Below are 15,006 nucleotides of genomic sequence, written 5' to 3' on the forward strand. Positions count from 1 at the left end.
TGTATCTCTTTGAAGTTCCTTTATTATGCTTGATCTAACTGTGTATCCCCAGTTCTAACAAAGAACGTGTTTGAGTATGTCGTCAACGCTTTGAAATAAATTTTGCTTTTCTTAAAACGTGGATTTATTCTCGATGCTTGGGGATCCAACATATTGTTAGAACTGGGGATACACAGTTAGATCAAGCATAATAAAGGAAGGTGCTGGAAGCGCCACGTGCAATGGAAAGTCCTCTCTCGGTGTGCCTCCCGCGGGAGGGGAGGACGGGTGGTGGGAGGTCCTGGCGGCCCCCTCCGCTTCGCCCCAGCCGGCCGGCCTGCCTGTCGCTCACTGGCGGCGGCGTCGCGGAGCGCGCGGACCCCCCCGGCCCTGCCCTCGCCTCCTCCGCTGGCACCAGCTCTGCCGCGGGAAGCGCCTCCTCCTCCGCCCCTCGCTCGGCCGGCCGCTGGCCGTCTGCATTGCATGGAGGGGACTTGGCCGTGGCCGGGCGCGGCGCGACGAGGGGGCCGGCTGGAGGACGACAGGCTCCTGCGCTCCGCGCTCCGCTGCGGCCGCTGACAGGGCGCCGGCTCGGCTTCGGCCGCCGCCGGGCAAGTGCCACTTCGGAGGGCGGGGCCTGGAGCTCCCTGCTGGTGCCCGCTGGAGGTCGCCGCCGGCTGTGGGGAGGAGGAGAGCAGCTGCCCCCCTGCGCTCCTTGGGGCTTCTCCTTGGGCGCATCTGGCTCCGCCAGGCAGGCAGCGAGGCGCCTTCCGCTCTGGCCGGGCCGGCAAAAGGCTAAGGAAACGCGCGCCTCCTGGGAAAGCTCGCGCAGGCTGCGCTCCGGCGGAAGCAAGTCAGTGGCGCTGGCGGGGGTTAACGTTCTCAAGGATCGCAGTGCCAGCATCTGCGCCGCTTGCCTATTTCACAGTGACGTGATGGGCCTGTGATACCAAAGCCCGAATCAGCTTTCTGCCTATGGGAGCATCCTGTCCCTAAAAAGAGAGTCCAGGTCCTGTAGTATGCCCTGTCTGGGTGCCAGAAGGATGGGAAGGGCATTATTTATGCCTCGCTTCTCCCCCCCCCCCCCCGCCCCACACACACTGAGGCCCCCACAGAGGCTTACAACATGGTTCTCTCCCCATCTCCACTTTATCCCTGCAACAACCGCCCCTTAAGGTGAGTTATGCAGAGGGGTGACCTGCAAGTTGTCACGGCAGAGTCAAACCTGGCTCTCCCTGATTCTAGTCCAAAACTCTTAACTGCTGCACCATGCTGTCCCTTTAATGTTCATGCCTAGGACTTTGAGGGTGCAAACAAGCAACCCTGCAAGCACTGAATGCAACATGAGCATTTCTAAGAGCATCCTGCCCTGACCTGGATGGCTCAGGAAAGCCAGATCTCGGATGCGAAGCAGAGCCAGCCCTGGTAAGTCCTTGGATGGGAGACCACCAAGGTCCCTGCACAGAGGCTGCCAGTAGCAAATCGCATCTGAACATCTCCTGCCTTGGGAACCCCTTGAGGGAAGTGCCTAAAGTTGGCTGCAACTTGACGGCACTTTCCATCACCACGGAAAGCATCACGTTTTCAGATGCCTAAGGATTTGCTAGCCCTGATGGATTGATTTCAGTGTGAGGGAGCACCACAGCATTTTCTGTATCCCATTGTGATGCCACTTTCACTGAAGTGAAGCGAGTCTGGGGCTGGCTAGTATGTGGGTAGGGGATAATGCTCCCTCTAAGTTGTGGAGTCCTGTGAGCAAAAATTCTACTTTGTGAGCTACTGGCATTAAAGTTGTGAGCCAGCAATTTGGCTACTGCATAAATTAGTCTGCTCTGGAGCCACCCTTCCTGAGCCAAGACAAAAATGTATGAGCTGGAGGCTAAAAAACTGTGCGCTGGCTCATACTAACTCAGCTTAGAGGAAGCACTGGTGGGGGACCTCCTAGGGACCCTGTGCACGCTGCCTTGAGGGCCCTTGTGGAAGAACAGTGGCATATAAATGCAATAAAAAGTTACTTTCCACACACAAAAGTTTTGTATAGAAATGGCGCATGGAAGTGAAAAACCCTGATCAACGCTTTCAGCTTGGTACAACATTTTAATACCCCTGTGCCTGTGTTGCCAGATTTTCAAAGCAGTATTTGACCTCTGAGTCTAAAGATGTTTCCTCAGAAGGCAAATCCCAAGGATTTCAGTAAAATTTATTCCTGAGGACATCTGCTTAGGTCTACTTGTGCCTAAGGTTTGATCTCACATTTTGCTTTGCCGAGGCTGGCTAGTTTTTTCTCTTTTAAGTCAAACATAGAAGTCTTTCTAACATTTATTTTTAAATGTTGTCAGCTAGGATTGCTTTGACGTTTGATGTTATAGTTATTTTGGCTGGAAGAGGGAGCCAACTCGTGAGATCTTGTTGTGAGCTCTTTCAAAGTGTGTTATAATGCTGACAAGTTTTTTTAAAAAATAATATAAAGGAATTTCAGTGGAATTCTTTATTTTAGAGGAGTGATGTCGCATGGATGCTGTGCAATGAATAGTTTGCATGCTTGGTGTTAGCTGGGCATGTAAGAGGCATAAGTGTGTGTCAGTGTGAATTTTTTCTGCCATGTTGAACATACCCAGTCAACACTCCATAAGCCACAGCTTATGAGGGGGAAGTAATAATGGTCCTGCAGGTGGGAGTAATGGTTGCCCAGTTTTCCAATAGGCCCTAAAACAAAACATATTTTTTTTTATTAGTAGCCCACCACTATCAGGGAAAGGGAGGTTAAATTCCGAATGGCAGTTGTAGAAAGTGCCATCAAGTCGCAGCTGACTTATGGTGGCGGTGACTGTGGTCACACACACTAAATAATCCACTTTCAATCAACTTTCAGTGCATTTTCCAGCTGGGTTTTATTGTGTGAACTGGCAAAATCTAGTTGGAAAGTGCATTGAAAGTGAATTACTTAGTGTGTGTGACTGCAGCCCGTGTAGGGTTTTCAAGGCAAGAGACAAACAGAGGAGGTTTGGCTGTTGCCTGCCTCTGCGTAACAACCCTGGATCTCCTTGGTGGTCTCCCATCCCGAATACTAGCCAGGGCTGAGCCTGCTTAGCTTCCAAGAGCTGATGAGATCAGGCTAGCCTGGGCCACTGGGGTCAGGGCAAAGGTAAGTACTGCCAGACCTTTCATGGGGTAAAGCTGGATGCACAAATGCCTCTGTGTGGTGGTCTCTCGTCCAAGTATGAATCAGGGCCAACCCTGCTTAGCTTCTGAGATCTGGTGAGGTTAGGCTAGCCTGGGCCATTCAGGTCATGGCAAATTAAGAAATTGTGGGCAAATGGTGGATTTAAACCACAGCCTTTCAACTGCAAATGTTTACCAGTCTGCTGTCGAAGGCTTTCTCGGCCGGAGTTCATTCGTTGCTGTAGATTTTCCGGGATGTGTGGCCGTGGTCTTGGCATTGCAGAGCCTGACGTTTCGCCAGTAACTGTGACTGGCATCCTCAGAGGTATAAACACAGAAAGATGGGATACTCTCTGTGTCAAGGTGAGAAGAAAAGGGTAGGAAGAAATTTACCAGTCTGACTGCAATGCATAAGGCTGTTTACATGCTGGGATTCTGCAGTAGCACAGAAAACAAAAATGTTTGTTTTACACAGAATTCAGCTCCCTGTGATTTTCAAGCTTTAATTTTAAAATGATTTAATTTGTTTAGAGAGTTTGTTATAGGAGAGTGTGTATTTTTAGAAGAAAGTCCCAAGCCCTCAAGGAAGTGAAGTATGTGGCCAATGCCTGATAACTGTAGGAGAAACATTCGAAAATGGTATCTCCCACTGGTGTTCTGAAGCGATCTAGCCCATCCTGCCCCTTCAGTCTGCTGCACCTGCCGACTCGCTGGAGGTTTCTGCTTGCTCATTCCCTTGGCTAGCAAAACCAGAGTAAATCACGCAAAATAATAAATAATACAAAATAAACGTTGCAAGGATGAAATAGGTTGTGCAAAGGCAGAATTCAGGGGCTGTTGGAGAGGCTGTGTTTGTTTACTTTTTTTGTTGTTAGTTTACTTTTTCTAGTAGCATGTGCAAGCCTGGCCATGTATTATAGGATACCTTGAGCAATAGTTCTTTCAAACTGGTCATGTGGAAGGAGCTGCGACTTAGCCCTGCGTGAATAGCTGATGGAAGGACCAAGCTCCCCGATGCTGAAGTCACAAGCATACCTTAAGAGGGCAGGCTTTTCACCCAGTGAGGATTTCTCTCTGTTTTGAATGTATTGAAGTGTGACTATCTGTATTTATTTCCACTAGAGCTCCTCCTGTCTGGAAAGCTAAGTGAATATGGTGTGATTGTGCCCTTCAGTGCAGATTGCCAGGGACAGTTCCTCTCCCATGTGGTATCTGGCTCAGGTGCAGCAAGGAGGGGGGAAGCCGACCATCCCTCCACCACTCCACCACACTCAGGTCGACACAGAGTGGTCCGCAGCACCCCTCTGCACCAAAGCATGCCCAGGAACCGCTTGCTCTACTTCAATGTCACTGTTCTGGGGAAGGAACTGCATCTTTGGCTCAAGCCCAACTGGCGGCTGATATCCCCAGGTGCTTCAACTGAATGGCAAGAGGACTTCCAGGAGGTCTTCCGGGAGCCCCTGCCGCAGGAATGCATCTTCACGGGAGGTGTCTCAGGCATGCCGGGTGCCGCGGTGGCCATCAGCAATTGTGATGGGCTGGTAAGTGCTGCAGAATTTGGGGTTACGTGAGCCTGGGCCTTTCTGTTCTTCTATGCTTCATGCCAGTAAAGGTTTTTTGTGTTGTATGCTATGTAGGATTTGCTATAAATGACTTTGGTTTCTTGGTTCTGAAATCCTATAAGCCTTTTTCTTTTTGCTGGTGGCCTAGGAGGAAAACCTAAGGCCTTGCCCTGTAAATGCACTCTTACCTGAATTCATATCTGACATTCCCCATTCTCCAAGTGCCGGGCTCCAAAGCCTAAACATATACTGCTATGGAGATGTCATAGCTGCTTGGGTCTTGCTGACATCGCAGTTAATAAAATATATCTAGGCAAAAATTCACCCTAGCAACGGTTCATGTTATCACCATATGGTGACCTAGTACATTCTGGATTGACACCTCCATTGGTTCCTGTAGACTGGAAAGAGCATAAAAATGTGGCTTTGGGCTCTGTTATGGGCTGTTCAGCGAACACCCCACCAGAGTGTGTAAGGGTCTTGGTCCTGCAGTCCAGGAATGTTCCTTGTGCTTTCTGAAAGTGTACATTGGATCAGGGATTGAGACTTTTATGTGCTGTTGAGTACTGAGTATTACTTGTGTATGGTTTTAAAGAGTTAATAAACACTTTGAGTTTCAAGCTGTTGTTCTCTCTGGTCCTTTTCCTCTGAAGGGCTGAGTTCCCTAGCCTGTCTCCATCTGTCTGTTGAAAAGAACCCCACAGGGTTTGGGATATTTCCCCACAGTAAGCAAAAGGGGAATTCTACCCTCATATATATTTCCACACTGCTCACCTGTTTCCCAAACCATCTTTGTTTTGTCCTGTGCTCCCTCATGGATACAAAGTTTGCTGCATACAGAACTGATTGATTGATTAATTAATTAATTAAATTCGATTTGTATCCTGCTCTCCCTGCCGAGGTATGGGTGTGGGTCTTATTACAGATTGCCACTTCTGTTTTCAAAAGCCAGAAGTGCCTGGGTGGGTGGGTCCCAGGATGGGGCTAGCAGCTGGCACTTGGTGAGCTCTGATGGATAAGGAGGGAGGAGTTGAGCCACTAAGCCAGTGTGATGGCAGTGTCCATTGCTTTATATCTAGCACTTCCACACACACCCTTCTGATCTTTTGCAGCCCCGTTTCTCACAGCTCAATGGAGCCTGCATGGGTAGTAATGAAGGAATGCATGAATTTGCCTATAATAGCATGTAAAATGATAGAGGTAAACTCAAGGCTTGGTGCATGTGCTTGAAAATGCTACTGTCGGCTTTTACATGCACACACAAAATCTTGCAGTTGGTCCAAAAGCCAGTATTTGTGTTCTGGTCTGCTGCCAACTCTTTTTTAGGATCTTGTTTCAAGAATGGGAAAAGTATGTTGACCTTGATGGGTCCGTGGAACAGTGAAGAGGCACTGAGAACCATTTGCAGGAGAGAAACAGAAGAGGGCTTTGGTCATCCCCTTTGTGCCCTGCCTGAGAGTGTCAAACTTGGATTTCATTCACCATATATTTCTTACCTGCCTGTCTGTAAACTCACTGCCTTGTTTCGTTTTGGCTGGGAATGGGGAGGGGGAGTGTGTGAGTGTGTGTGTGGAGTTGCTTTGCTGATAGTCCAACTGGCTTGTAACTGCATCCATGCGTGTAGTGTATTCAGATGCTGCCCTGAATGCACGGGGATGAAGTGTGAATAGAGAAGCTATGCTAAGCTTCAGACGTCGGCTGGGATTCGCGCCGAAAGTATTGTGTCCAATCGCATTTGAACTGTCTGTGGTGGGAACGTTTGTGATTGGGCTATTATGCGAACAACCTGATAGGTTGGAACTTGTATAGTAGGTGTGGCTACATTAGCCCGGAATGTTTAAATACCGAGCAGCTGAAATGGACAAGCTGTTCGGGCTATGAGGAGTTGTACCGTGTTGGAGAAGTTGATTATCGAGCTGAATAAACCTGAGTTTTTGCTGAAATCACTCTCTGACTTATTGTTAAGCGCCGGACTTAACAATGCAGGGCCTCCCCTTGGTGAGAAGTATGCCTGCTTGTCCCTGAGTACCAGACACTGCTAGCAGTGTCCGGCAGATAATGTAACCATAGATTTGCAGGTGCTGTAGGAGGGCTAACGGTGTACTGTAGATTTTGGCGGGCTGGATGTAGGGGTGTGATTGGTTTGGTCACTGGGGGGGGGGATTGTTTGAATTATGTATAACTGGGGAACTGGTGCCAAGGGAGTCAGTTCTGATACAGATTTATCTATGCTTGAAACCTCTTTATCTCTCAATAAACAAATCACTGCCAAGAGAGTGTTGTTGGAAGTGAGTTCCTTCAAGACCTGACAGAGAGCACCAGAAGGTGGGATAGAGAGATTGCTGGCCTAGGGGGACCTAGACATGACTTTTTTTTAAACAAGGGATTTCTGTGACCCATTGACATAGCAGTGTGACTGGAGCACATGTGGACTGGTCTGAGGGCCATGGTCCCAGCTGAAGATGTCTGCAGGAATTCTGTGCTGTTGTTCAAATCCTGGAAACAACATGTACTTGCAGAATTCTGCACTTTTATTTATAACTGAAGCTGTCCAGGTTCCAAAGAGCTGCTTAGGTTCATGCAATGGACTTGTGGCATTAGGATCTTTTCCTTTGAACAGCTGTCTTATCATGACAGTCCTCACTTTTGAGAGTAGTTTGCTATGTGACATGGGAAGAGAGCAGGGATGTTGCTTGAGGAAAAACACATCTTAAGCCCCTTTGCATTCATTGGATCCTGGCTACTCTGTGTACCTTCTAAGTCCACGACTGTAACACCCAAGCCCAGACGTTTTATGTTGGAATGTGGCCTACTTAAGAAGCCTTCCTACAGTTTCCTTCTGTTGAAGGAAAAGCCCCTTAAGTTGGAGGAAGGCTTCAGATTTTGTTCAGTGGGATGGTAGGATACATGCCATTAATTCGTCATGTAGAAAACATCAGTTTTGGTTTCCACTCATTAGTTTTTAGAGGCCAGTAAAGTCATTAGAACATGCAGTGAGAATTGGGGGTCCAGTCAGCTAGCCTGAGCTCACTCTTGTTCACTTGTCTTTGGGCTCAGCTGACGTCTGTTCCGGGGTCACATTTGCTCAAGTGCTCAAGTCACATAGGTAGAATGCAAATCATCCTGTCTGTGCACCGTGCAACTGGTAAAACAGCCATCATCGTTCACAGATATCCGGTGGGCTGAGGGCAGGGTGGATGTGCCCTGAGGAGGGATGGGAGGGGGAGGCAAGGTGAGATGGACCATCCCCATTCTGTGCCATACATTAGGCCAAATGTTTGTTGTGTGATTTAACTTCATCAGAGATAGACCGTAAAGCAACATTATGATGGTCTTCCCTGTACCAGCTTTCTGTGCTTAGACATTTATTGTCAACTAGCAGTAAAGCCCGTTGTGGAAATAAATACAACGGGATCTAGAAAGAGGCTCTGGGGGAGTGCTCTGGCTTTGGGCAAACAGTGTCATTTTGCTGTGGTGACCTCATAATGACAGAGTCCACTGTTTTCTCCAGAGGAACTGATCTCTGCTCCCTGAAGAGTAGTTGTAATTTTGAGTGATCTGTAGCCCTCACCTGGAGATTGGCAACAATTGTTACCCAGGATGAAATGGCTGGTTTGGAGGGTGGAGTCTATGGCATTCTACCTGTCTCAGGTCCCACCCCTCCGCAAACCCCACCGTCTCCAGGCTCCACCCCTCAAATTCCCAGGAATTCGCCAGCCTGGAGTTGGCAACCCCATCTTCTTCCCAGCTAACCATCAACCTACCATTATCTGACCTTTTGACTTCAGCTGACTTCCGCCCTCCCTTCTGCAGAGCAATTGTAATTTTGAGCGGTCTCCAGCCCTCACCTGGAGATTGGCAACAATGGTTCCCCATGAGGGACTGAGTGGTTTGGAGGGTGGAGTCTATGGCATTGTACCTGTCTGAGGTCCCACCCCTCCTCAAACCTCACCCTCTTCAGGCTCCATCCCTCAAATCTCCAGGAATTTCCCATCGGGAGTTGGCAACCCTATCAGGATTGGCCCCAATATGTTTTCTCCCAAAGGCCAAAGTAGGTGACTGGACCAAACTAAGTTGCCTACCATCAGGCACTGAGGGGAAAGTAGGGTTGCCAGCTATAAGGAGGGAAATACCTGGAGTTTTAAGGGGTGGATTCTGTAGAGGGCAGCATTGGGGGGGCGGGAAGGACTCAGCAGGTATAATGTCATAGGGTCTACCCTCCAAAGCATCCATTTTCTTCAGGGGAACTGATCTCTGTCATCTGGAGATCAATTGTAGCAGTGGGAGATCTCCAGGTCCCACCTGGAGATTGGCAACCCTAGGGGAAAGTCTGCTGCCCAGCAGGGGGTTGAAGAGAATGGTTTGATGGGTGCTGGGCCAAGATTGGCAACAATAGTTCCCCAGGAGCAAATAGCTGGGTTGGAGGGTGGAGTCTATGGCACTGTAACCTGTCTGAGGTCCCCCTCTCCGGCCTCCACTCCTCAAATCTCCAGGAATTTCCATACCTAAAGCTGGCAACTTTATTTCCTCCCCTCTCAGTAGCCTCTTATTTTGCCTTAAATTGGTTTTGATGTCAGCAGAGTGAGAAAATGCCAGAGGCTCTGGGTGGGTGCCCCATCGTAAATGCACCAAACAATTCCTAAAGATTTGCCAAAACACTACTCTGTCAATAAATTGCAGCACTTTGAAGTAGCACCAGAGCTTTAAGAGCTCTCCAGCTGTCATCTGGAGACTGTCAACAGCTTGTTTGGAGGGTGGGGAGTATGGCATTGTATCTGTCTGAGGTCCCCCTCTTCCTCCTCCTCCTCCTCAGCCACCCTCAGCAGGCTTCATCATCCCTAAAATATCCTGGAATTTTCCAACCTGGAGTTGGCAACCCTATGTCCCCCCCCAGCCTCTGCCTAGAGAAAGGGCAGTCTTTCCCTGCAGTGGGAACCAAAGCAGCTGTCATCATTCTCCTCTCCCCCTATGAGGTTTGTTAAGGTTGAAAGTGTGTGAGTGGTCCATAATCCCCCAGGCAGCTTTTAAAACATGATCCTGGGACCTACACACCACCAGACATTCCAACTGCCTTGCGGGGGGGGGAGTATGAGGTGTGGAATGGAGTGAAGTCCAATCAGCTTCCATATGCAAAAGACCTTGAAGGTTCCATATGCAACTGACATTCCAACTGCCTTGCGGGGAGGGGGGTGAGATTGAGGTGTGGAATGCAATGAAGTCCAATCAGCTTCCATATGCAAAAGATCTTGAAACGCTGGGCGGGACTGCACAAAGCAGCCAGTCAACCCAGCCAGCGTCTTCTGACTGACAGTTCAAGCGTCCATACACTAAAGGAGTGCATTTTAGAATTTTGGCACCCACTATTCAATTATATATAAGGAGAGATAGTACACCCCTCCCTTTATATTTGTATCTCTGTGTTAATAGCACACTCCTTTCTTTGTGTTTATAAACATATGAAAGCCACAAAGCCCTTTATCGGGCATCAGGTAGTAGGGTTACCAACTGTGGCTTGGGAAATTCCTGGAGATTTGGCGGCTGTGCCTGGGGAGGGTGGAATTTGGGGAGGGGAGGGACGTTAGCAGGGCATAGTGCCATACAGTCCACCTTCCAAAGGAGCCATTTTCTCTGGGGGAACTGATCTCTGTTGCCTGGAGACCACATGTAATTCCAGGAGATCTCCAGCTACCACCTGGAGGTTGGCACCCTTATCAGGTAGTATACAGGGTTGCCTGAATAGCTGCCTCTGTGCACTATACTTTCCATTGCCACATTGCTGGCCGTTCATTGAGAGAGTTCTGTAGGACGTTTGGCAGGTAAATTATGTTTTCCATCTTGGACTCATGCTGGAAGTACCTGATGGCATTGTGTCCAATGGCTTGCACTCCCTTTCTACTCTGTAGGTCTGCTCTGCTTCCAGAATTCCCCATGGTTCTCCTTCTGCTTACAAAAATACATCGATGCTTTTAGTTGTAAAAAGAGGAAACAAGACAGACTTTTCCCATGAGCACTATTCTGCCGAGCGCTTCTCAGCACACTTGCTCTTTTCAGTCACCAAGAGATCAAACTTTTCTTAGAATAACTACAACTTTTGGATGCAGGAAGTTTATGCCTACTGTTCAGTTTCACTCAGAGTTGATTTGGTGATGGAACACTTTTAGCAAGCCTGAGTACGTTATTTAACTAGACATATTGCAATAGCAGCGTAATAAATCCTGAATCCCCCTTTAGGAGAATGTTTAACAAATAATTGTTATGCCATATTAATTATTCCAGAGTCCACAGTGTTTAGGCCCACAGTCTCCACAGTTGCTGAGCTGCTGTTTCAAATTTTGCAACCTCTGTTTGTGAAATATTTCATCAACTGAGAAGGTATCTCCATTTACATGGAGCATTTTCACTTGCTACCAGTCCAAATAGGCTGGTATAAATGAAGAACACATGATGAGCATAGTGAACAATGCCCTAGACCTGTTACGTGTTGTATACCTCCTACAGAACAGCCTGAATAGCCCAGCTAAGCAAGATCAGCCATGATTAGTACTTGGCTGAGAGACCACCAAGGAAGACTGCAGTTGCTATGCAGAGGAAGGCAATGGCAGAGCTTCTCTGCTCATCTCTTGCCTTGAAAACCCCATGAAGGTTTGCTTTAAGACAGTTATGACTTTTCAGAAGTTAATTAGTTATCACACCTCCTTCAGAGCATCGTAACATATCAATCATAATGAAATATAGTCAGCATTGCTGTTAGAGCTGCTACCTCAATCCCTGTGTGCTGGCGAGGCACAGGCTGCTAATGGTTCTGCGCCCTTGCTTTAATGTGTGCAAGTACGCTCGTGCCCTTGGTTCCGCGTTCCGATCTTCAAATTGAGCCCGCAGCGCCCACATAAAGGCAGACATGTTGTTGAGTTCGGGGCCTCTTGCGTTGTGTAGCCCCACATACCAGGTGGCTGCAGCCCTTCGGAGTCGTGCAGCCACGATGTCGATTTGACTGCTGTCATCCGGGAAGAGGTGCCCTGATCGATCCACGATTTTTTGTACCCGCACTACAAAGTACAAGAGTTTATCAGGATTCCCATCAAACGTGGCCTCAATCAGGTCCTTAGGTTGTGGTACCACCTGCCCTCGTGGGCTGGCTGGCCTCGGTGCCGGTGCCGGGATGTCTCCAGGTCTTGGGGCAGGCACTCCACCTGGCTGTGCGGGCACCCCAGGCCCCGGTAAAGGTGGCACCACCGGCACCACGGGTGCAGCCGGTCTTCTCCCCAAAGCCTCCTCGATCGTTCTCGTGACCAAGTTGGGGATGGCCAGGATCACATCCTCCAAGGTTTGCTGTAGTTGCTGAATGTTTCGATCAGCTGCTTCTACACGCTCTGTCAGTCCCTCATCCGGGGACGCCCGGCCACTCTGGGCCTTTGATTGCTCCGTTACCCACAGTTGAGCGACCGGCTCGAACTGGGCTCCCAAGGGAGGTAGCCCCGGCGCCGCTGTCAACCCTCTGTCGTATAGACTGTCTCTCGAGGGCCCCCCCAAAAGCGAGTAGGTCTCTTTTGTTAATTCAGGGTTGAACTAGCTCCAGCTGGTGCTGGATCTTCTACTGTGCCCAGCTCAATACCTTGAACTTTGGGGAGTCAGGAACAGATGCGCCGACGAGTACTTTGGGTTAGTCCCCCCCACTGCTACGGATACTGGTGGTTGGGTGGTAACCGGGGGGTTTTCCCCGATGTCCAGCTCCTCGCCCTCCTCAGCTGGCTCCCCATCCTTGTCGGTATTCTGCGGTAAAGGTTTCCCCTCTCCTTCACTCATATCGATTCTGATAGATGCGCTGAGATAGGGAATGAAGGATTCCTAACAGTATGTCAGGACGCTCAGCGACAATGAAGTACACACTTGCAGGAAGGTTTTACTTTATTTGAAGCTATAGATGCATGGACAGGAACACTGTTAGGAATGACAGGTAAACTATGCACATGGAAGGTTATAGTACATTCGTATCAGCAACATCCAATTACTATGGTTCCCGCGCGCCATGAGGCTTGAGAACCAACTGCTACCCAAAGCAAAACAGGTACAAGCTTCCCATGGCTCATCCTGACTAAAGCCCAAGCAATAATTTCCGCGACTCCTCCAGTGGCCTTGAAAGATACTCATTGCAGCAGAACGGCAATTAAGCGCAGGGGAAAGAATGCACATGAAAAGGGAAAGAAAAGAAAAACTTGGCAGCTTGCTGACACAAGGGCAGCCCCAAGTAGACAGCATTACAGTAGTCTAATCTTGAGGTGACCATTGCATGGATCACTATTGCCAACTTGCTACATTTGAGGAAGGGAACCACCTGCCTAATCAGCTGAAGGTGGTAAAAGGCTGACTTAGCAGTGGATGCTACCTGGGCCTCCATCATTAAGGAGGCATCCAAGAGCACTCCCAAGCTCCTAACCTCTGGCAATGGCACCAACAGAGCCCAGTCAAAGTTCAGGAGTGGGATCCCTAACCGCAGACTGCCTCGACTCAGGTACAGGACCTCCGTCTTCATCAGATTCAATTTCAATCGGCTCAGTCTAAGCCATCCAGCCACGGCTTGTAATGCCAGGTCCAGATATTCTGGTTTAGAATCAGACTGGCTGCCCAACAGCAGATAGAGCTGGGTGTCATCTGTATACTGGTGACATCCCAGCCCATGCCTCCAGGCAATCTGGGCAAGGGGGCACATATAGATGTTAAATAACATTGAGGAAAGCACTGCCCCTTGGGGCATTTGACAAATCAGCGGATGCCTTCAGGACAGCTGTTCCCCTACGGTCACCCTTTGTCTCCAACCCCAAAGGAAGGAGGAAAGTCATTGTAAGGCAGACCCCTGTACCCCAGTGTTGGCGAGGCAGTGGATCAGTAGCTGATGGTCAACCATGTTGAACACTGCTGACAGGTCTAACAACAGCAGCACCACCATTCCACCCCAATCCAGGTGTCTCCAGTGGTCATCCATGAGGGCGACCAGTGCCATCTCTGTCCCATGGCCAGGGCAAAAGCCAGACTAGAAGGGATCTAATGTGGGCTGTTTCTAATAATCACACAGAGTATGCTCCAAATTCAAAGACCTTAGATGGTGCATTTCTAAGGGAGCAGTGAAGGAGCTAGAAAAGATTCTTAAATGTCAGGATGTGTCACTGGTGACCATGATCAAGTTAATTCATTACCACAGTATTCCCCATTACTAGGTATGGGTGTGAGTTGGACAATGAAGAAAGCTGACAGGAAGAAAGTTGATTAATTTGAAATGTGGTGATGGAGGATAGGTTTATGAATACCACGGACTGCCAAAAAGACCAATAAGTGGGTTCTAAATCAAATCAGTTGTGAACTCACCCTAGAAGCTAAAATGAGTAAACTGAGGCTGTCATACTTTGGTCACATTATGAGAAGGTAAAAGTCACTGGAAAAGATGATAATGCTGGGAAAAGTTGAAGGTAGCATGAAAAGAGGAACACCCAGCATGAGATGGATGGACTCCATCAAAGAAGCCACGAGGGCCCTCCGTTTGCAAGAGCCGATTAAGGCTGTTAACAATATAGGCCAGTTTGGAGGGCATTGATTCACAGGGTGGTATAAGTCAGAAGTGACTTGACAGCACTTAACATACACACAGTCCTAAGGAGGTCTACTCAGAAGTATGTCCCATGTCATTCAATGAGGCTTACTTCCAGGAATGTCCTCTACCTTGTTTGTATCTTTCAAGTGTACCTATTACTGGCTTCTGTTTAAAAAAATTTTTTTTTTTTTAAAGTTGGTCTTCTGTCCTGCATTGCAGACAAAAATTGCAGGTCATGGGTCCATTACAAAACAATTATGAAGAAATGGGTGGATAATACCTTCATGAGGCCCTATTAAAACATCACAAAGTAGGCTTCCGGTCGAGCTAAGATGGAGGACTGACGCACTTTCGCGATCGTGCGAAGTGGGCGATGGCCGCTTTTGACAGTTTGGGCAGTTTCTAGCCCAACGCATCGCTCCCCAGCGAGGGGGGGGGACAAGCAGGCAGCAGCGCCTAAGAGGGAGTGTGAGATTGGCGTGATTTAGCTTTGGAAGAAGCTGAATCAGGCTTTGATCTCCTCCCACGAAGAAGGCAAGTGCCGAGCAACTCTCCAGCGGCCGTTCGAGTCGGAGCACCGGCTTAAATTCTTCACCAGCTGACCTCTTGAAGATGGGCAACAACAGTGAGTGAAAAGAAGCAATGCGAAACCCGATTTGATCGTGCTAGATAACAATAAACGTGCCACTTACCTGAGCTGTGATAAGAAGTGAATTGAAA

General features: G+C 48.7%; 1 protein-coding gene across 1 annotated transcript in view; it reads left to right on the plus strand.

The window, feature by feature from the left end:
- The first annotated feature begins 221 nt into the window (after positions 1–221).
- ADAMTS14 (ADAM metallopeptidase with thrombospondin type 1 motif 14) overlaps positions 222–15,006 on the plus strand; it is a 144,045-nt gene continuing 129,260 nt past the window's right edge. The window contains exons 1-2 of the mRNA XM_015423239.1: positions 222–590; positions 4,236–4,682. Coding sequence (XP_015278725.1) covers positions 222–590; positions 4,236–4,682 — 816 coding nt within the window. The remainder of the gene's footprint in view (positions 591–4,235; positions 4,683–15,006) is intronic.

This window comes from Gekko japonicus, unplaced genomic scaffold (assembly GCF_001447785.1).
Source record: "Gekko japonicus isolate JY-2015 unplaced genomic scaffold, Gekko_japonicus_V1.1 scaffold901, whole genome shotgun sequence".
In the NCBI taxonomy this organism is placed as follows: domain Eukaryota; kingdom Metazoa; phylum Chordata; class Lepidosauria; order Squamata; family Gekkonidae; genus Gekko; species Gekko japonicus.